The sequence below is a fragment of the Solanum tuberosum genome, unplaced genomic scaffold (genome assembly GCF_000226075.1).
Source record: "Solanum tuberosum cultivar DM 1-3 516 R44 unplaced genomic scaffold, SolTub_3.0 scf00386, whole genome shotgun sequence".
NCBI lineage: Eukaryota > Viridiplantae > Streptophyta > Magnoliopsida > Solanales > Solanaceae > Solanum > Solanum tuberosum.
This window is the reverse complement of record NW_006239320.1, coordinates 305,587-328,328: the sequence shown is the minus strand read 5'-3', so window position 1 is coordinate 328,328 and position 22,742 is coordinate 305,587. Positions and strand designations below refer to the sequence as shown.

General features: G+C 34.5%; 3 protein-coding genes across 5 annotated transcripts in view; 1 reads left to right on the top strand and 2 right to left on the bottom strand.

Annotated features, from left to right (window-relative positions):
* LOC102596390 (uncharacterized protein YNL011C) overlaps window positions 1-6,719 on the bottom strand; it is a 35,254-nt gene extending 28,535 nt beyond the window's left edge. For all 3 annotated transcript variants that reach the window (XM_006362365.2, XM_015302970.1, XM_015302969.1), the window contains exons 1-6: window positions 6,324-6,719; window positions 4,004-4,120; window positions 3,318-3,450; window positions 2,472-2,568; window positions 1,429-1,472; window positions 1,150-1,306 (exon numbers count right to left, since the gene is read on the bottom strand). In XM_006362365.2, the coding sequence (XP_006362427.1) occupies window positions 1,150-1,306; window positions 1,429-1,472; window positions 2,472-2,568; window positions 3,318-3,450; window positions 4,004-4,120; window positions 6,324-6,528 (753 nt within the window). In that variant the 5' untranslated portion in view covers window positions 6,529-6,719. The remainder of the gene's footprint in view (window positions 1-1,149; window positions 1,307-1,428; window positions 1,473-2,471; window positions 2,569-3,317; window positions 3,451-4,003; window positions 4,121-6,323) is intronic.
* Window positions 6,720-10,091: 3,372 nt separating this feature from the next.
* Window positions 10,092-13,843, bottom strand: LOC102594840 (uncharacterized). Its single transcript, XM_006362361.2, has 4 exons — window positions 12,293-13,843; window positions 11,226-11,874; window positions 10,584-10,723; window positions 10,092-10,440 (listed from the first exon to the last, which is right to left on the bottom strand). The coding sequence occupies exons 1-4, from the start codon at window positions 12,380-12,382 to the stop codon at window positions 10,258-10,260; spliced, it is 1,062 nt and encodes a 353-aa protein (XP_006362423.1). The 5' UTR covers window positions 12,383-13,843; the 3' UTR covers window positions 10,092-10,257.
* A 4,874-nt stretch (window positions 13,844-18,717) lies between these two features.
* Window positions 18,718-20,366, top strand: LOC107057886 (uncharacterized mitochondrial protein AtMg00810-like). The gene is made up of 3 exons (XM_015302960.1): window positions 18,718-19,160; window positions 19,379-20,074; window positions 20,141-20,366. The coding sequence occupies exons 1-3, from the start codon at window positions 18,718-18,720 to the stop codon at window positions 20,364-20,366; spliced, it is 1,365 nt and encodes a 454-aa protein (XP_015158446.1).
* Window positions 20,367-22,742: the final 2,376 nt, after the last annotated feature.

Below are 22,742 nucleotides of genomic sequence, written 5' to 3'. Positions count from 1 at the left end.
CGTATAATCAACCAATGAGACAATAACAAGAAAGATATAGGGAGTGAAACGCAGTAAACAACAAAAGGCTAGGACTGCACCAAACGCTAACAACCCAAACCCTCGCAAGGGAAGACAACCCGCTAACCCTACTAACCTTCAACCTTAATACGCGACCTCCACTTCTTCCTATCTAGAGTCATGTCCTCGGTAATGTGTAGCTGGGCCAAGTCCTGTCTAATCACCTCTCCCCAATACTTCTTGGGCCTACCTCTACCCCTCCGCGTACCCTCTACTACCAGCCCCTCGCACCTCCTCACTGGGGCGTCTGCGCCCCGTCTCTTCACATGTCCAAACCATCTCAGTCTCGCTTCCCTCAGCTTGTCCACCACAGAGGCCACTCCCACCTTCTCCCGGATAACCTCATTCCTAATCTTATCGCTCCTAGTGTGCCCACACATCCATCTCAACATCCTCATCTCCGCAACATGCATTTTCTGAACATGTGAGTTCTTGACTGGCCAACACTCCGCTCCATACAACAAGGCCGGTCTAACTACCACTCTGTAGAACTTACCTTTAAGTTTAGGCGGGATTTTCTTATCACACAAGACTCCAGAGGCAAGCCTCCATTTCATCCAAGCAGCCCCAATGCGATGTGTGACATCATCGTCGATGTCACCACTTTCTTGGATTACAGACCCAAGATACTTAAAACTTTCTTTCTTAGGAATGATCTGTGTGGCAAGTCTCACATCCACATCTGCCTCATCCAATGCATCACTGAATTTGCACCCCAAATATTCTGTTTTGGTCCTACTCAACCTGAACCCTTTGGACTCCAGCGTTTGTCTCCACACCTCCAACCTCGCATTAACTCTGTCCCGCGTCTCATCAATCAGTACTATGTCATCCGCAAATAACATACACCATGGGACATTCTCCTGAATGGACCGCGTCAACTCATCTATCACCAAAGCAAATAGAAAAGGGCTAAGGACTGATCCCTGGTGCAACCCCATCTCAACTGGGAAATGTTCCGAGTCTCCTCCAACCGTTCTAACCCGAGTCTTGGCTCCTGATGATGAAGGTACCGAACAGAATAATTAAAGAGTCGAGGTATAGAAAGGAGAGGTTGGATAATTGTTTTTGTTAACATAGAGATCATACCGATAACTCACATCCCAGGGTAAGCCTTTCATTTGTAGATATCACGGGAAGAACAAAACTTTTTGCTGGAATTTCTGAAACCCGTGAAAACAAAAAGATTGCTGCATCTAGAGACTGGAAGAATATGCGTGCTCCAGCGAAGAAAAAGTTCCCTATACTGCAAGTGTAATAAGGTCTTGTTACCAACTTCAGTCACTATTACAAGTACTGATAAAAATAAACCACCCAGAACAATGACTAAAGGATAATATTAAGCTATACAGACAATTAGTAAGATACCTTCCATTGCTGAAACAGAAACGCTCATCTGAACGCCGGAGAATCTGAAAACAGAAAGAGACAACAACTGGTTCAATAGCAAAGCCAACAACTTCTAAAGACGACCATTCAAGAGGGAAAAAAAAGACCCAATTAATGAGCAATTATAAAGTATCTTTTACTTCCAGTGGAAGTTTCATCATTATGTATGACAATTGACAACAACCAGCAAATAGCTTCAAAAGTTTCGACCATATTATCTGATTTCAACACCATGGAATGCTGGTACAACGATAGAAAGAAACATTGATTTTTGGATAAGGTTACATATAGAATTTGAAGGAATATTAATGATTTGACCGTTTAGTATAAGTGCTCAAGAGGTGAATATTTATACACTCAAGCTGCAAACTAACTGCCATTGGTAAGTGTTTGGTTGATTCATTGGCCATTAAACGCCATAAGCAGAAGTTTGATTCAATTAAGATCAACCCAGTCCCCTATCATAAAATCATTAATTGGAAGGGGGCAATCTAAACTGGAGGTCAATATAACCCTACTAATAATAAAGACATCCAGATTAGGACAGTAGTAGGTGTTATTAGGTGCAATGAAGCTATTGGGAACCTATTCTCGATAATAAAATTATAAACAAGAATCAGAACTTCTTTTATATGACAGAATTACAGCAATGGGTTAAAATACACTGCTTAAAACCACTAAGTTTAGGTATAGTCATCCATTCTATAGGACTTGAACTCCTTATTCTTTCCAAATTTGGCAACTTGTGCCCTAAGATGTAACTCCCCCTCTAAACTGATGAAAAATATATTACATGTATATAACCTTATTTAATGCAGCAATAAGCATTGGATGCAAAGATTATCCATCAACAAAAGACAAAGATGAATTAAATAGCATAATAATGATGAAGAACAAAGTCAGCCACATCTAAGGAAGAAGAACCAAATTCTGCAAGATAATTTTCAAGGCAATAATGCATCTTAGAAAGCAATAAGACAACTCGAAACAGTTAATAATATAGAAGTACCTAATTGACCAACCTGATCCTGGAAGTAAGCCAAGAAAGCTCTTATAGTTTCCCTATACGGTTTTGAGACATCTTGCCAAAGTTCATGGCTGCCCTCCACAATTTCATACCTGTCATGATCAATTAACAAGTATAAGTGGGTATACAGAATTCAGTAGAACCGGTTAAAAGATGAAAAGGTTCTCAAAGGAACCACTGTTTTTCTTTTCTTCTTTTTTTTTCTGTTTATTTCCTTCTTTTTCTTCCTGTCTTTCTTTCTTTCCTTTAAGATGCCATCATTTTAGTAAAAAAATTCACATTTGTGTGGGCATGCTACTACTCCAAGTAGTTGACCTAGGTAGTTTCCTAAGCTTATATCTTCTTCCTATCAAATTTCTGAGAATTAATTCTTAATACTATGAATCTTTTATTTCTTCTAGGTCATTTACATGCAGCCTTGTCTGACAGTTTGGGTTTCTTCTACATCCTTCAATTTTATAGCTATTGTTATTGTTCAGGAGTTCACAAACACAGATAAACAGATCTGCACCAAAATAGATCCAACATTTTTGTTCTTTCCTCAAGATCTACCTGTTGACTCACCTCTTTGAAAAATCTTGTAGTTAATATTCCACCTGAGTTTAGCTATCATATAAGAAAAATCATGATAAGCCCAAGGAACCCATGACCATGGCATAGCAATTATTCTATATAACCATCTAATCTGTGTTGATAATATTTTACCACTGAGCATGCATAAGAAGAAGACTTGTAGCCAAAAATTCCACAAAGTACTTTTTGGAGAAGAATCCATGAGCATTGTAGAGAAAATGAACAGAATTGATGGAAGGTGTTACACAAACTATCTGGTTTTAACTACCATTCTGATTTGGCTCTTCGTGGATCAAGAGGTAAACGATGACCAAGCAATACTCGGACTGCACGAGCCTCTGATGTGCTTTGGTCGGATAATCTCAAACATCTTGATCGTATATCTCCAACAGCAGGACCACCTAAATATTCACGGTCAACTTTTCTATCTTTCATTCGTGTTGCTAGAAAACATGCGTAAAGAATGATGCAAAAGCTAAACAGAGGAACAAACTCATTAACATAACTGTAGTCAGCAAGATAACCAACAGTCATACATCACTTTATTTTCTGAAGAAACTTTATTCTTCTCTTTTTTTCTTGGGAAGGCCTAAAACATTACTAGCTATAGTTGGAAAAGTGTATGCACTTCTCCCAACGAAGATTTAGTCACCGTAACTCTTCAGATATCAGTCCACAGCAAACTAAAATGAAATGTAAACTATCACACACCCAAATATATCTCACGTGGGGAAGTCATGTGCTATTAGTGCCTTCTTTTTTCTTCTCATCGGAGTTATTTCACAAAGACTTGCCAGGGTAAGGAAGAAGAGGAGAACAAGCACAACGTGGGGAAGTCATGTCTTATTAATACTGCTAACACTAATTTTCAGATGCACCAGTTTAGTGAACACAAATAAAGAGTGCCAAAAAGGAAAGATACAGAATAGAAAGGATTGGAACTTTTAACCATACCAAGAACACGAACAATTTCGGCTGTACTTCCTCCGTCATCAGAAACAGGGAGCACATGAGCTACACGTGTAGTTAGATTCTTAAGCTCTTCAACCACACCATTAAATGCAGTTCCACCTGTAGCAGTAGTAAGTTCTCAGAAAGTAATCATCAAGAGTCTTGATGTATAATACAACTACACCTTCAATATCAACCAACTTGAGGTCCACCACTATATGAATCTTCGCTAACCATGTCGCCACACTTTTCCTTACCAACATTACACAAAATAAAAATAAAAAGTACTATGTTCATTAAATTTTCTACTGGCATATAAATCTCTGACAGGACTAAAAGACTCCTAGAGTAAATGTACTAACATGAAAAAAACATATTCCCAACTAATTCATATCGCTTGTATAAATCTTTTTCTTCCATTGTACCCTATTTTTGGTTAGGTTTACATGTATTCCTAGAGATTGTAGGTCTTCCAACACAATTTTTGTACATGTGATTTTAGACTATGTTGCTCAGACTTCCCAAAAATATTGTCACACACGTGTCAGATCTTCAATAATTTAATATTTTTGGAGGATTGGACACACACTCATCGACATTTTTTAAGAGCCTGAGCAACATAGAATTTAGTCCTACTTTGTCCGCTTTTAATACCTTCATGCACCGCTTTTAGAGCCTGTTTGGATTGGCTTAAAAGTTGGTCAAGCCTGCTTGAAAGTTATTTTTAGCCTTTTGAGGGTGTTTGGCAAAGTTAAAAATAACTTAAAATAAGTTTAAAATGACTTTTAAAAAGTTAAAAAGTAGGTACTCCCCTACTTTTCATTTTTTAACTTAAAAGTTACTAAAGTTTGACCTTTTAAAAAGCTACTTTTTTAAAAGTTAAGCCAAACGGGATCTTAATCATGTTGGTGCAGGAAATGATATTAAAACATCCCAAGGGACCTTTCAATTTATTCTTGATGTGTCCAACTTGCACCTTCTATCGAATGAGATCATCTTTTAATCTTGTCTAATCTTTTTTTTGATAAGGTATCTTCTGTAATCTTATATGATCCCACATCCACCCTTAGCATCAAGTATTTCTATGACACTCATCTAGTGGACTATGTCGCTCGAGCTATCCAAAAATGTTGCCACACCCCTGTCGGATTCTTCAAAAATACACTATTTTTGAGAATCTGACACTCACCCATTGAAAATTTTGAAGAGTCCGAGCAACATAGCTTGTGAATATTTGGACTTTACTGATCAAGCATTCACTCCCATATCACATTGTTGATATTATAAATGTTTTACAGAACTTACATTTAGCTTTGGTAAATATCTATATAACATTAAGCTCTGGTAGAACTTCTCTTTTCAGCTATCCTATTTCTATTCTATTTGTAACATCTTCATCTATGACACCATTACCTTGGAAGATCAAGCTTTAAAATCTTAATTGTTTGCATTAAGGCAGCACAATCCAGCATATTCTTATCTCAACCTCATTCTTCTTATGCCAACTAAACTTCTAATGCATATGGTTAGTCTTACTTCTACTTATCCTAAAACCCTTGCTCTCTAAAGTATTTATCCATAGTTCAAACCTTTGGTTGACACCTTCATTGGTGTCATCAATTAGCACAATATCATCAGCAAATAATATACGCCATAGGACCTCATCTTGTATTGTATTAGTTAGTTCATCTATAAGATTACAAGTATGGTGTCAATGCTGATACCTGGTTTAAACCCACGATTATGGGAAACTCCTCTGTGTCTCCAACTATAATTCTTGCACTAGCCACAGCTCCTTCATACATATTTTTATGGCATTTATATATTCAATATGAATTCCTTTCTTATCCCCAACACCCACCAAATGACCTTTCTGGTACTTTATCTACTTCCTATGTTGATATACAAACATTTTATGTCAAAAAAATAAAGCAGAAAATAAATGCTGAACTGGGAATGATCCAATTATTTTAGATGAAATTGCATATTAACCGGACAAAATCCAATTCCTTTAAACTTCAAAACAAAATGCCAATTCTAAACACTGCCTACGTTCTCTACCCACATTTGGCACTGACAACCAAAATGTTATTGAGAAATAAACTGATATTGCAAGTAACATCATAAAGCTTCATTCCTCTGAATTAGTACCCAAAAACACTAGCATTCAGAATACCCAATTCTCATCTCAGTAACAATAAAAATGAGCTTTTTGGTTTGTGGGTACTTTTCAATATTCAACATTTACATACCCCACCAATCAATTAAACAAGTAAATCAACAATCTAGCCAACAAAAAACGGAAAAAGCGCAACATAGGTACCTGAGAAAACAAGAATAGAAGGTTGATGGGTAGTGAAGGAACTAGTAGAGGAGCAATTACAGTGACGAGCAGAAGAGCAATTAGAGGCCATGAAGGAGAAAGAAAGAGATCTGGGGGAACCTGAAAATGGGGAAAAAGTGAAAGGAAAGGTATATAAAGAAGAGGGCTTAAGAAGTGGAGAGGGTCCCAAATAACTGTCCGCCATACTCGTCGCTCTCTATTTATACCATACACAAACCCCAACTCTCCTTAGCTTTTACTAATGCAATACCCAATTCTTACACATTCAAAGATACCATAAATGGACTCTCCTGGAAACAGACAATTCTCTTCCTCTAGTTATTTTTCTACCTTTCTCTTCCTTTTTTGTTTCACTTTTGCCAACAAATGAATATATCTTCTTCTTTTTTTAAAACGAGAGAGTGAAATATGTATGGTATATATATTTGTATTTCATAAAATCACCAAAAATATTGCTCTTTAGGAATTAAATTAAAAGATATCATCATTTTAATTATAAATAAAACATATAATTTGAAAACAAAATGAATATATTACAATATTAAAAAAAAAAACTCAGAGTGGATTGATATTCAAGGAGCTAAACAGATATTAATTGAAATTATGGAAGGGGCAAGGAGAATGCATATAATGGGAAGTTGAATAGAGAGATTGATTATTAAAGCAAATTAGTAATTGGGAAGAGAAAATGATTTATTTTGGTGTATAATATAAAATGAGCAAGTATGACACAAAGTAGGCGTTTGGCCATGCGATATCATATCACGATATGGTATCGTGAGATGGAATCAACATTTGGACGTGCGATTTTACGCTGATTCCATCTCATTATTCCATATCATGAGATGTGATTCCATATTCTCCAAAAATCATGATATGGAATTATATGGGAATTCAGATATTTTAATACAAAAATTGATCCATGAGCTTATGTTTTTTTAAAACAACCCCACATTTATATCTACTAACCATTTATTTCATATGTAAATAAAATTTATAATCACATCATTACTTTTTAAAATTTATTATTTTCACCGACCTAAAATTTATTATTCTCACCAACATATAGTCACTTTAACTCACACCAGCCGATTATTGAGTAATAAATTTATTTTATGGCCTTAATAAGTGCACATTTATATTTTATGTGTACGTTATTAGTATTTAGTTACATATTTCCTATCAACTTTGTTTAAAAAGATAGTATTTATTTTATGACTTTGCATTGTGTTGGAAGCACTATTTTTATTACTCTTACAAACATTATTTTTATGAAGTGCATTCTATAATGCTTCCAATTTATTTTATGTTCAAAAGCGACGGACGACGTCTCTATATATATTAAATAAATTATTATTAATTATATATATATTTAGTGCAAAAATCCGTAAAAAAGCGACAGACTAAGAGATGCAGTCCGTCGCTTTTTGTAAAGTAGTTTTAAAAATAATTATTTTAATTAAAAAGTGACGGACGACATCTCTTAGTCCGTCGCTTTTTTGGAGCGACGCTGTCCGTCGATTTTTCTTCCGTCGTTTTTAAGCAGTTTTTTAGTAGTGGTACTGCACATGATTGTAAAGTACTTGAGAATGCACTTGTTGAACCAACGCCACAATTTCCATTTCCTTCACATGGTAACTTTAAATTACATCCTTAGAATAAATATTATTTATTTACACAAAGTTGTCTCATTTACGTCACATATGCTTTTAGTAATTCTTTATAAAATATTTTTTGGTAGATAAATATTATGTTGTTGATGCTGGTTTTCGAAACACAAAAGGATTTTTAGCTCCATACAAAGGACTACGCTATCATTTGCAAGATTACCGAGGAAGTAAAAGTGAGCCTCAAAATGCCAAAGAACTATTTAATTATAGGCATTCATCTCTGCGCAATGTGATTGAACGAACTTTTGGAGCTCGGAAAATTAAATAGATTTAGAATATTGAAACAAGGCATGAACCATTATGATATTGATACACAAGTGAAAATTGTCATAGCTTGTGTAGTGTTACATAATTATTTGCGAGAATACAAAAGTACTGATGAAATATTTATGGTCTAAGAGCATGAAAATATAGTTGCGGATGATATTGACCAACAAATGGCTCAAAGTAATAATGTTGGTTCGTCTTCTCGGTCACATGATCGAGAAATGCAAGTTCAACGTGAGAAAATTATCCGTACTATGTGGGAGGATTATAATAAAGACTAGTACACTACAATTTATGTTCAATTTTTTATTAAATTAAAGTTAGATGAAACAATTACTTAAGTGGAGAACAAATAGCTTTGTAATAATTTATTATGCGATTTTATAAATTTTTATTTATTTGATAAGATTGACTAAACAATTGAGCCTATTTTAATAGTATTACAACTTATGAGATTTTTATGTTTATGAGAAAATATACAATACAAAAATTCCATATCGATCACATGTCCAAACAAAACTTCAATTTCATCTCATGATTCCATATCATGATACCATATCGCATAGCCAAACGGGCCCTAAGAATTGTATCGAATTAGATACATATGTTAGCTAAAAAAGAAGTGAGAATTCACACAGTCACTTCAACTGAAGCGTAGTCGTTATTTGTAGCTAAAAAAGTATCCACATTCATATAAGCACACCTTCACTGATTCTTCATGGGTAAGAATGGTCAAAATTAGGGAATTTGGAGATACAAACATTTGCGATAGTGGTGGCAAATGGGTGGGTTGGATTAAATTGGGCGGGTTGAAAATGGGTCAACATAAAATGGGTAATAATTCAATCCGCCCTTATTTGATATGGGTAAAAATGGATTGGGTAACAAATGAGTTGGGTAAAATACTAGTTTATCCATATTTTACTCATATTTTCATGAGTAAATAGTACTCTACTTAAGAATTCAACATGGAGAAAATATTTTAGTCTTTTTTTAGATGAAAAATGTTGAAAATGCTTCAACTAGTTTTATTGAATCATAAAAGTAAAAAAAATCCTATAACTTTTCAATATAAAATAAATTTATGTAATAACAAGGGGAACATATTTTTAATTTCAAAATAAATATTTTTTTGAATTTTAGAACTAAAACATGCTTAATGCACTTTAAGCAATGTCAATAGTACATGATTTGCTTATTTTACACTATTATTTATTATTCAATATAAAATTAAACAAATAAAAAAATATAATTATAATTAACAAAAGAAATGTACATTTAAAATATATATTTTTGGAGGGCCAAAAAACTTCACCTTTTCAATTATAGAGAAAAATAATTAGTTTTATAGAAGAACATAAAAAGGAAGAGAAGTTACAATATTTTTGGTGATATCATGAATTTTAAGTGAATAAAAGTTAGAAGCTTAACCCATTTGGCTAATCCATATTTTACCCATAGTTTATCCATATTTTTATTGGGTTGAATATGGGTATCAACCCATGTAAAAAGTCACTCACCCAACCCATTAAAATATGAGCAGGTTACCAAAATATGGGCTCATTTTGTCGGCACTAATCTGTGATGAGACATTGTATCAAATGATGCTGCTACAACTTTAGAAAAATGGTGAGGGTGGCCAAATGAACTAGTTTTGACCACAAGTTTACAGCTTCATTCGCCATCAGTAACATGAGTTATAATACGATATGATGACACAAAATTTACCTACAACGAAAAGATAATAACCGAGGCAAAAAAATTACTTATACCCTAAAAAAATATGAAGCATTCATCTCGAGAACTATAGTCAATGAGAAAACAGAAAAAGCAGATTAATCTGATTTGACTAAAGAATGTCAAAAAATCGTTAAGGAAGTTCCGTTTGGAGCTTATTACTAAATCTCTGTACTGTTCCTGGAGCTTCATTTGAAGCCTATTTGTCTAGATGATTGTCGCTGGATGAGCTCATCTGTTTAGATGATCTCCCAGTCTGATTCATAAAAGCCTTCTTGTGACAATTCCAACTTGTCAGTTGGAGAAGATATTGCCTTGCCTTCTGCATTTGATTCCTCTAATTCCACACTGAGATCCTCACATTTGGTTGCGTCCTTGTTTCTCTGTTTTTCTAGTTTCACCTTTAGCATTGCCATATTTTTCTGAAAGCAAAACAATCACAAGTCAATAAATGACTACACACATACAAACAAAGGAAGGTGATATGAAACAAATTAATTTGTTAGAAGAAAAAGTGGCATCCAATGCAAAAATATAAAATCAAGGGGAAGGCAGGAGGCAAGACCTTGTGAGAGATATGAGCTCCATGGATTTCAGTGCCTGAAAAAAAATCATCTTTATCCACCAGAACACAGTTTCCATCAAATGCCACTTCAGGAACCGAGTCAATAACTGGTTCATCTACAAGATGATCCACAGACGCTCCTGCATTGTTTATCCATTAGAAACACAGATGTTAAAGGCCGATGCCAATGATTTCTCAATCTTACAATTCTCCTTTATGCATGTCAAACAAGGAATGACAGCTTAACCAAGAAAAGAACTTAAGCGCACACACTAAAGAGTCATGTCTGGTCAGCATAAATCAATTATCAATTCTATGTAGTAGTGTCCTGTACAACTTCTTTTTTTTGATAAATAGTTTTACATACAGCAATTACCTAGTCCATCAAAGCAATGCTTTCTAACTGAGCTACTACTTACAGAACGATTATATTATCAGCACAAAAGCAGAAAAAAAGGAAAGTAGCCAGAGCTACCAAGGAAGTATTGCCATATAAAATTGACAAGAAACTAAAAAGGTTACAAAATCAAATGGGACTCTTCTGATTGAGGGAGAAAAAGTTGTACAAAAAGGGGGGAAAATTAGCATCATACAAACAACCAACAAGAAGATATACCAGTCTTAAGACTAGGGAGAACATACCATTTGATACTGCTGGAAGTGCTGCATTAGAATTTATTTCGTCAAAATCAAGAACACTTTCTTGTGACTCAGTAGAGTAAATTGAACAAGTTAATGATGGAACATTCAAAGTGTTAGCACCATGATCTGTGAAATCTATAGTTTTCCCCTCTTGCATAGAAGGGTCAAATTCTAGGCATTCAACTGATGATGCAATTGTCGAAGATTTGGCAGGAACTTCAACTCTTGTATCACCCTCACAAGATAATGTCATTTTTAAAGTTTCCTCAGTAGAAGCAACTTGTGCTGAACTTTTACCAGTAAAACCTAGTATATTTTCCCAATCCTCAATAGACATCTTCATCGCCTTATCTGCTGTTGGCTGAAGTGATGGAGCAGCATGCACTCCTTCCATGGCTTCCACAGCGAGCTTGAGGGAAGACGAGTTTGAACAGGAAAGTTCATCCTTGCTATCTTCTTGCACACTGATGTTTGACAGCTCAGAAGCTGGATGTTGTTCTTCTCTATTTTGTTCTGAAGATAAATTACTGGTCTCCTCCTCGACAGCTGACAAAGATCCTGGGAGTATTTCTTGAATAACCCCTGCACAAAATTGTTTCAGACTTGCACTCGCTATCTGGAATTGGCTTTCAACAAAATTAATCTGTTCCTGCCAACACACAATGAATGAACTAAACAAGCATGTATCAAGGAACATCATAAACTGGCAGAAACCTAATTTTAATAACCAGAACTCACAAAAAAACTAGAGGTTTGCAGATTATACATGATACCACAATTAATGGTAGCTGAAGTCTACCATCCATTATTTTTGCGGGAATAGAAAGACTAATAAGAACACCAAAGAGGTGGTAATTATGGATGAAATGTGTATCTGTGTATTTTGTGCATATATGTGCATGAAAGCACCAATTGCAATGTCCTCCAACATGTACCGATCTACATGTTTTAATTTGATTTGCAAATGATAACAAAACCGAGAAAAAGGAAAGCTAAAAGAAGTAACAGACTAAAAGCCAAAGAAATAAAATGGCACTTAAGATGTATGGAAGGCCAACAAATGATACCTGAGATCTAGCATCAACTTCACAACACAGATTTTCCAGCTTTTCGCCAATTTTGTCGAACCAGGCTCTGCCTCTACTTGTAAAGTCCATTACGAACACAAATATCTGAATGATTAGAGTGGTCAGTACATAACACAATTCCTGTTCTAAGGCAAAAGAACTGTAACCTTCAATTCAAACCAACAAGTATGAACAATATATAGGGGGTACACGGGATGAAAAATAAGAAAACTGCTTGTATAATTGAATCACATTGAGCAACAGGCTGAGCAACTTTCTGATGAATAAAATGCATGTGGATGTATAGATCCATGTCAATACTAATGACATTGCACCTGCTTGGCTTGTTTACTCTCCCAAGACAGAAACCAGTTACAAGACAAACAGAAAGCTAGTAATGTGCTTTAAGCATGTCGTTGCACTCGAAAAGGGATGCATCTTTAAGTGCAACAAAAACATACCCCACTGTAATTTCACGACCGAAGTCTGGGGAGGATAAGATATATGTGAACCTTATAGACCCTTAGCTCAAAAGAAAAGTTATGTAGATAACGGTTGCAAGAAGAAAAAATGGCAACAAAATACGAAGATACAAAGCAAAATGAAGTAACAGATGGTAGAACAATTAGAAGAATATGAAACTACACTATTACCAAATATTACTACTAATACGGAGAAGAGGATATGTGGCTAACCCCTCTGCCTCTCCCACCCATTGGACAACCATACTCTGCTACCTACTAACCTTCTACCCTAATTTTCGACCTTCATACCTTCCTATCTAGGGTTATGTACTCAGCAAGTCAAAGTTGTGTCATGTTTTGTGTAATCACTTCCGTTGGTTCTTTTTCGGCCTACCTCTACCTCTCCTAACTCCTACTACAGTCAATCTCTTACACCCTCCTAACTGGCACATCTGTCCACCTTCTCCTCACATGTACGAACCATCTCAGTTTCACTTCACTCATCTTATCCGCCACGAAGGCCACTCTCACCTTTCCCTATATAACTTCGTTTCTAATCATATCTCTCCTAGAATGCACATATATCCATGTGAGCTAATACAAAAACAAGAATTGAAAGATGAGATTTATCTGACATTCAAATATAATTGCAAGATAAACGAATGCAGGCACGGGATACAGGAGTGTAGTTCAAACAACTGACGCCGCTATAATATATGGTGAATACCTTCGATTGATCACTACACCACGCATTCAGATACTCATTGTTGAATGCACCTTTCTCCTAAGTACAAAATTAGTTTTAAATTTCAATAATCACTCGTTTTTTTCTTTACCACAAAGCAATGTGTGGCATCAAGTGAAATTATCCCTATAAAACATTGGGAAACATCTGAGACTATATAAAACGTTTGAAACCCCATAAATAGAACTATACCAAAATTGGACGGACAGTTAATCACAAATTTGTGGAAAAAATTCGTTTGTTCAGTTCATGCAATTAATGGAATCCGAAAGAGTTTTCAGTGTTCTGAAAAAACAAACAGAACAAACAATATTGCAAGTTCATAATATAAATATTAATCATTCACAGCAAAAAGATGATCAATCCTTGAATTAAAGTTCACAACTTACCTGGTGGAGACAACAAAATTGATAAAAAAAAATAAAAAAAAAATAGATTATAGTAAAACGAGGAGTAGCCTAATAGAAGTAGGAAGTCACTTATACCGTAGAAATCTAATTGTGATAGGACTAGAGGTGTTTGGAGGTTAAAAGCTGATCAAAATTGTTTTTAAGTATTTTTTTAATTTTTTAATTTAATTTAGTATAAATTAATTTTGATTCTCAAATTTCTTTTATACAATAATCCTGATAATACAATTTCAACTAATAAAGAAATAGAAATTGTGATATGAATACTTACTTAAATATGTATTTTCAAATTAATTTTTATATTTATATTTAAAATAAAATATGATTATTGAGAACTGCTTATTTAATTTTTATATTTATAATTAAATAAAATATGATAATTGAGAAGCCAGAAGCTGTGCACATAAATAAAGTACGTTGTGAATGTTTATTTTTTGTTAAAATCAGAAAGGGTAATTTATTGATCAAACTAAATATGTTGATGTTTTTTTCTCATTTAAATGGAGTTGTATCTCTATGATATTTTACATAATTCGTATTTGTTATATATAATTTTGAATTTGACGCAATAGTCAAGTGCACGCTAAAAATATGTTAGACTAAAGCTCTGATCCTAATTAGTAATTAGTAATTACTCTATCTGTTAAGGTTTTGCCTTGATTTTCTTTTCTTGTTTGAAGTTTATTTTTTTCTTAAAGAAAAGTCAAAGTATTACTATAAATGCTTAAACTTTTTCTGAAAGGAAAATATAATATTCTTCCATATTTGGTTTATTCTTTCCTTAGAGGAAAAATTTGGAGATCTATAAATTGAAGATCTCTATTCTCATAGCATAAAACAATAGCATCCACAATGTAGTCGTTTAAAGACTTTTGTTTATGGGGAGATTTATTCTCTCAACAATTTCTAATATTTTTCTTTTTAATTAGTTTTAAATTATGTAGGTCAATTGGTCATATCATATAATAATATATTTCTTTTAGTATAGTTTTATGTGTCGTCTAATTTATCAATCATATTATTTACAATTGTAAACTTCCGCATGACGCCTTAATCACCTTCCTAATCCAACACTATGTTTATTTATATCAATATATTTATATAAAAAATATATATACTTCCAAATTATTATAAATGATATGTGCATCTTCGTTATATTTTAAGGTCATAGATATCTTTATCGTCAATCTTTTGAATTCATATTACTCTTAAGCCTAACAAATAAACGCGTGACATCATCTCAGAATATTAAAAGTGGCAATTTATCACCATGTAATCAGGCTTGGTTCATAGTTTGTGTTGTATATATTGAGTTAGTTAGTTAACTAATTAGTTGATATGTCCACATCATCATTAGTTAGTTAATTTGTTTATGCTGTTAGAGTAAGTTGTTATATAAATAGAATGCACTTAGTTGTAATAGTTACTTCTTTAATTCAATACAAAGCAAAGCAGTTTCTCTTTCGTTTCTCTCATACTCCTTCAATGGAGTTCTGTAGTTCTTCAGCATATTAGTTGAATCTCTTGTTCTTAATCATCACTTTGACTTGGTATCAAAGCCACGTTGCTCTTACTAGATTCATCGTCTCTGTTTTTCGGTAGTGTCAATTTGTCTCTCTGTTGCAACTGTTTAAAGGTTCATCAGATCTTGCAGCCACGGTGGAAGTTACAGATCCCAATACTAGTTCTACAGGAAGCAATGTTATCGATGTAAGTAATCCTCTTTACATTCATCCATCTGATGGTCCCAGCCTGCCTCTTGTTCAGGTTGTTTTTGATGGAATTGGTTATAGATCTTGGAGGAGAAGTGTAATGAGATCCCTCTCTGTGAAGAACAAGTTAGGTTTCATTAATGGTGAGTGTAAGAAACCTGCACTCAATTCTCCTCAATATCGACAGTGGGAAAGATGTGATAATATGGTCACATCTTGGATTCTCAAGTCTCTTGGAAAAGAAATTGATGATAGTGTAGAGTATGTTTCTGATGCCTTAGAATTGTGGAAGGAGTTGGAAGACAGATATGATCAAACAAATGGGGCTAAGTTGTTCCAGATCCAAAAGGAAATCAATGATTTGAGTCAAGGTGTGCTTGACGTGACTGTGTATTATACTAGGATGAAGAAGTTGTGGGAAGAATTGAACAATCTGAGTGCTAAAGATCAATGTAGTTATGTGTGCAACTGTGGGGGGAAAAGAGAACATACATAAGGCAGAGCAGGATAGAAGACTCATTCAATTCCTTATGGGATTGAATGAGGTGTATACTGTAATCAGAGGTAGTATATTAATGATGAATCCCTTGCCATCTATGGCCCAGGCCTTTGCTTTGTTAGTTCAGGATGAAAAACAAAGGGAATTCAAGCCAAATAACCAAATGTTTGTAGAGGCATGAGTGAATTCTTCTATGCACGCTAACTCATCAGGATCTTCAAGTGGAAGACAGCAGCAGTTCAGGACTAATTTCTCTCCCACAAATAATTACACTGGCAAACCAAAATCCTTCTGCAATCATTGTAAGAAACCAGGTCATACTAAAGAAAGGTGCTACAAGTTGCATGGTTATCTTCAAGATAGTACCACTGGGAATGGACAAGGTAACAATGGATATAACAACCAAGACATGTACAACAATAATCAGAGGCCATAATACAATAATCAGTTTCACAGATCTACTAAGGGAAAAGGGATAGCAACAAATGCTTTTGGGATAGATATTTAATCTAACACATGAAACACAACTGAATCCTCCAATTCTGGTCCCAATCTTACCAAGGATCAGTATGGACAACTCCTCAATTTGCTACAACATTTCCAGTTGGGATCTGCAGGAGAAGCTGCTGAAGATCAGCTTATGAGTGGTGCTGCAAATTTTGCAGGTATGATAGCTTGTAACTCATCTGTTGATTTTGACAAACTTTCATGTGGGTGCTTCAAATCAAAGACTGACTTATGGATACTAGACTCGGGGGCCACACATCACATGACCTACAATAAGAACCATCTTTCTGATATCATTTTCTTACCATATCCTTTGTTAGTTAGCTTGCCTAATGGATACAAGGTGAAGGTAACTGAAGTTGGAAGTGTAAACCTTACATCAAAGATCACATTGCATAAAGTCTTTTTCATTCCATCCTTCAAATATAACTTGATTTCCATCAAGTCTTTAGCACTTCATCTTAAATGTCTTGTTTCTTTCTCTAATTCCTCTTGTATACTGCAGGGCCCTTCAATGAAGAGGCCTTTGGAAATTGGTAGAGTACAAAATGGACTTTATCTGCTTTGCTCAACCTGTCTGAAAAAATGCTGCCTCAACATTTCTTTGAAAACCTCAAGTCAATGTGCTAATTTGCATAGTACTGCTAAAGGCTATAAATGCCCTTTGTCTAATGTTTCTTCTTCGTCGTGTCATATCGTTCCATCTGTAATGAATATTACTCATAATGGAAATAATTATGTTTCAATACCTAGTCTGTCTCATTCTTCTAGTCTGTCTCGTGAAGTTAATGTCAATACAAACCTCTTGTGGCACCACAGGCTTGGACATGTTCATTTTGCAAAAATGAAGAATATATCCTCAATTCCTGTGAAATTCTCACCTAAGCAGCCCTTTACCTGTACCATATGTCCCATGGCAAGGCAAAATAAGTTGCCATTTCCCACCAGGACTGATAAAACTACCAAGATTTTTTAGCTACTTCATGTGGACTTATGAGGACCATATCATATGGCAACCCATGATAATTTTAGATATTTTATCACCTTAGTTGATGACTTTAGCAGATCCACTTGGACTCACTTGTTAAGCTGCAAGAGTAATGCATTACACATTATCAAATCTTTTGTCAATATGGTTGAGACTCAATTCAAAACCACCATAAAGACCATAAGGACAGATAATGGACTAGAGTTTGTAAACCAAGAATCCACCCTCTTCTTTCAATCAAAGGGAATTGTTCACCAAAGATCTTGCCCCTACACACCACAACAAAATGGTGTAGTAGAAAGAAAACACAAATATCTCCTAGAAACTGCTAGGGCACTCATTTTCCAATCCAAACTACCTATCAAGTATTGGGGAGAATGTATACTCACATCAACTTTTATCATTAACAGACTTCCATCTGTTGTTCTTCAGAACAAATGCCCTTTTTCTTTACTGTATAACCGAGAACTTCAATATTCTCAAATGAGAAGTTTTGGGTGCCTATGCTATCCTACAATTCCCAAATCCCATAGAACCAAGTTTGATCCAAGAGCAACCCCACATGTATTTGTAGGTTATCCATTTGGGACAAAAGGTTATAGAGTACTAAGTCTGGCTTCTAACAAGATTTCTGTGTCTAGGGATGTTACATTTCATGAGACAATTTTCCCTTTCTCTATGACTCAATCATCTTCCCCTGTGGTAGATGGTCATATTCTTGGTTTTGATTATCTCACTCCTACAATTGTTCTCTCTGATAACATTCAGTGTAATCCTGAGTCTGATAATGCTAATATGCAATGTGATCCTGATCATGCAGACACTATAGTTCCAACTGAGTTACTACCACCATTTGTTCCTCCTTCACCAGACCACATTCCATCCGTTAGAAAGTCTGCCAGAATACACAAAACACCAGCTATCTAAATGATTACCTATGCAATATATCTCATTCCACAACTACGTTACCATCTCATTCACTACATGCATCATTTTCTAACCACCATCATATTGCTTCTAAGCTTCTGTATCCTGATAGCCAATCCCTTGTATTAAGTATCTCACATGAAAGTGAGCCATCCTCATATGATATAGCAGCTATGGATCCTGCATGGCAGGCAACTATGACACAAGAACTATATGCCCTACATGATAATGATACTTGGGATCTCATGCCTCTACCCCTTGGAAAGAAAGCTATTGGGTGTAGATGGGTATATAAGATTAAACACAGAGTTGATGGTAGCATAGAAAGGTACAAGGCTAGGTTGGTTGTTAAGGGTTATACTCACCATTATGGAGTTGACTACACAGAGACGTTTTCACCTGTTATTAAGATGACTACTGTGAGAGCTCTAATTGCCACTGCTATAAAGAAACACTGGAACATTTATCAATTGGATGTAAATAATGCCTTTCTCCATGGGGAGTTAGATGAAGAGGTCTACATGGATATTCCACCAGGCTTGGATATTCAGACTAAAGGACTAGTTTGTAAGCTCAATAAGTCATTATATGGTCTAAAGCAGGCTAGTAGGCAATGGTATGCTAAGTTGTCTGATGCCCTCAGTTCCAGAGGATACACTCATTCCTTAAATGACTATTCTCTATTGATATTCAAACTAAAGGACTAGTTTGTAAGCTCAATAAGTCATTATATGGTCTAAAGCAGGCTAGTAGGCAATGGTATGTTAAGTTGTATGATGCCCTCAGTTCCAGATGATACACTCATTCCTTAAATGACTATTCTCTATTTTATAGGAAAAATGGCTCATCTACTGTCTTCATAGCTGTATATGTGGATGATATCCTATTGACAGGTACTGATCTTGAAGAAATTGATATTCTCAAAGGCTTTCTCCAAAATCAATTTAGAATTAAAGATTTGGGGAAACTGCATTATTTCTTGGGGTTGGAGATCCTTTACACTGAAGCTGGTTTGCTTATTTCACAAAGAAAATGTGTGCTTGATCTTCTCAAGGAGTACCATTGTTCTGAACTCTCCAGCCTCACCTCACCACTAGATGTGACAGTTAAGCTCAAGACAAATGAGGGGAAGCCCATTTCTGATCCCAGTGCATACAGAAAATTAGTTGGGAAACTTAATTTCTTAACTAATACCAGACTAGATATTGCTTATGGAGTTCAACACCTTAGTCAGTTCATGCAAGACCCCAGAGAACCACATATGAAAGCAGCATACCATATGCTAAGGTATCTCAAGAAGGATCCCACCTTAGGATTGCTTATGACATCTACTGATGATTACAATGTACAGGCTTTTTGTGATTCAGATTGGGGTGCTTGTCCTGATTCCAGAAAGTCCATCACAGGGTATATTGTGCTACTTGGTTCTAGTCCTATAAGCTGGAAATCTAAGAAACAGGAAACTATATCTCTTTCCTCAGCTGAGGCTGAATATAGATCCCTTCGAAAGGTGGTTGGAGAATTGGTTTGGTTAGACAGACTATTTGAAGAACTTACTATTCCTTGAAGCAGGCCTTTTCCTATCTTTTGTGACAGTCAGTCAGCTCTACAGATTGCCAGAAATCCTGTGTTTCACGAAAGGACCAAACACATTGAGATCGATTGTCATTTTGTGCGAACTAAGTTACAAGAAGGTCTTATATCACTACATCACATTGGAACTCATGACCAACTGGCTGACATCCTTACTAAGGCTCTTACAGGAGTCAAACACTCAGTAGTTTTGTACAAGTTGGTTGTGTTGGTCTCACCTCCAACTTGAGGGGGGGTATTGAGTTAGTTAGTTAACTAATTAGTTGATATGTCCACATCATCATTAGTTAGTTAATTTGTTTATGTTGTTAGAGTAAGTTGTTATATAAATAGAATGCACTTAGTTGTAATAGTTACTTCTTTAGTTCAATACAAAGCAAATCAGTTTCTCTTTCGTTTTTCTTTCATACTCCTTCAATGGAGTTCTGTAGTTCTTCAGCATATTAGCTGAATCTCTTGTTCTTGATCATCACTTTGACAGTATATATAGGTGATTACTAATTACCAAGCATTTACATGGCTTAATTGTTACCTCCCCTTGAGAGGTTCTATCGGCATTCAATTGATGCGTCTCAATTTTTGTCACGTTTAATTTTTTTTTCACCTATCTTTTTTATTAAAATAGTCAATATTAAGCTCACGTTGGGTATTGTGTTGGCTGACGTTGAACTAATCTCACTTTATGATTTAATTTCGCTTGGAATAATAGTATTAAATATTATAAGATAAAAAATATAAAATTTAAATAGAAAAGAAGAAGAAAAGAAGAATTATCTATTTCTTATTAGAAATATTTTAGAACTTTGATTTAAACAACTTAAATATTCATATTAATAAATGAGGTTTTTACAATAATATCTAAGTTAATATATTGCAAATAAATGGTTAACCTCTTATTAACTTGAATCAAGTTAAACGATTAATGTCTTTTAAGAATATATACTACAAATAAGAAGTATGTTATAACAACAATAATATTTTGTATATCTGTATATTTAAAAGTGGACGGACGGGAGTCTCAATGTTAATCACAAATTTGTGAAAAAAGTTCTCACATTATTTCTAAAAAGGTAACATCTTTACTCAAAGCATCAAAATTTAATGAAAAATTCTCACGTTATTTCTAAAAGGGTAACATCTTTACTCAAAGCATCAAAACTTAATGAACTGTTTGCGAATTTACCAAATTAATGTTTTGACAAAACGAACAATTCATAATATAATTCTCCTAAACATTAATGATATCAACATTCAGGCATTCAGTTAAGAGGGAAGATGATTAATCAACAAGAAAAGATTAATACAACAAACAAGTTAGACTGCTTCACAATTTTGATGATTACATCGTGTTCTTAATTATTTTTAGTAAAAGTTCATAGTTACAATTAATTGAGGTAGAAAAAAGACAATGATTAAATTATAATAAGAAGAGAAGTAGCATATCAGATTATTTTTTAAGTGTTTTTTTTAAAATTTGATTTAGGATAAATTAGTTTGATTCTCAAATTTCTGGAATAATTGTGGTAGAAGTGGTGCACATAAATAAAGTAAGTATGTTGTGGAGTGTTATTATTATTATTATTATTGAAAAAACAGGAAGTGTCATTTATTGATCAAGCTAAACATGTTATTGTCTTTTTCTTATTTAAATGGAGTTGTATCTATCTAATATTTTATTTTACATAATTCATATTTCTTATATACAATTTCAAAATTGATGTAATATGCACATACAATGGATGTTGACACCCAATTTTGACCCTCCCCGATGATAATCAATTTTCGAACTTCTTAATTTTTCAAACGATTTGGAATAATTAGTTCTATAAAATTCAAATACTTTTCAAAGTCTTTTGAGTAATCTTAGTCGATTTTCATAATTTGTAAATAGTAAATATATTTCATATAGTTTTATAGATATAATCGGTATATTTCATAAAAAAATTGAAATTCATCTCAAAAAGATTTTATTTTAAATATTCTATTAAAATTAGTTTAGTTTATTAATTGGTTTATAGTTGAATTAATTATTTTATTTCGTTAAGATTGAGAAGCTCCCAAATTAGTTATGTTGATTCATCTTATTTGGATTTTAGCCGAATTTGCAAATGAAATTCAATTTGGTTAAGTTTGTAATCTCAATTGACCATTTCTAATTCAATTTGACCAATTAGTAATTCACTTAACTATATCTATGGACCAAGTTGGGCCCCTTTTCTCTGAATTTCGGACAGCCCATCATTTCTACATTTAGGAAACTTAGCCCAATACATTAATAACATACACCATCAGCATACCAATTAATTCCCAGCCCGATTCCACCAAGCCGACCCGACCCCACTGCATTTTTCTTCTTCTTCGCGTGACCAGACGCAAAACCCAGAAGCTACAACGTCAAAATACAGAAATTCCAGACGCGTGAAAGAGCAGTACTCTGCTTTCCCTTGGCTTCTTCTTCAGACGTCCCTATCCCCATTAATGTTGCAACAGCAAGAAAGAAAGCACGCGTCTGTCTCACTTTCCCTTTCCGAAATGAGTCAGAAACTCAAAGAAAAGGTGTTTAGCCGGAAGGGTGAAAGGTTTTGGAGTTTTGAATTTTGAATTT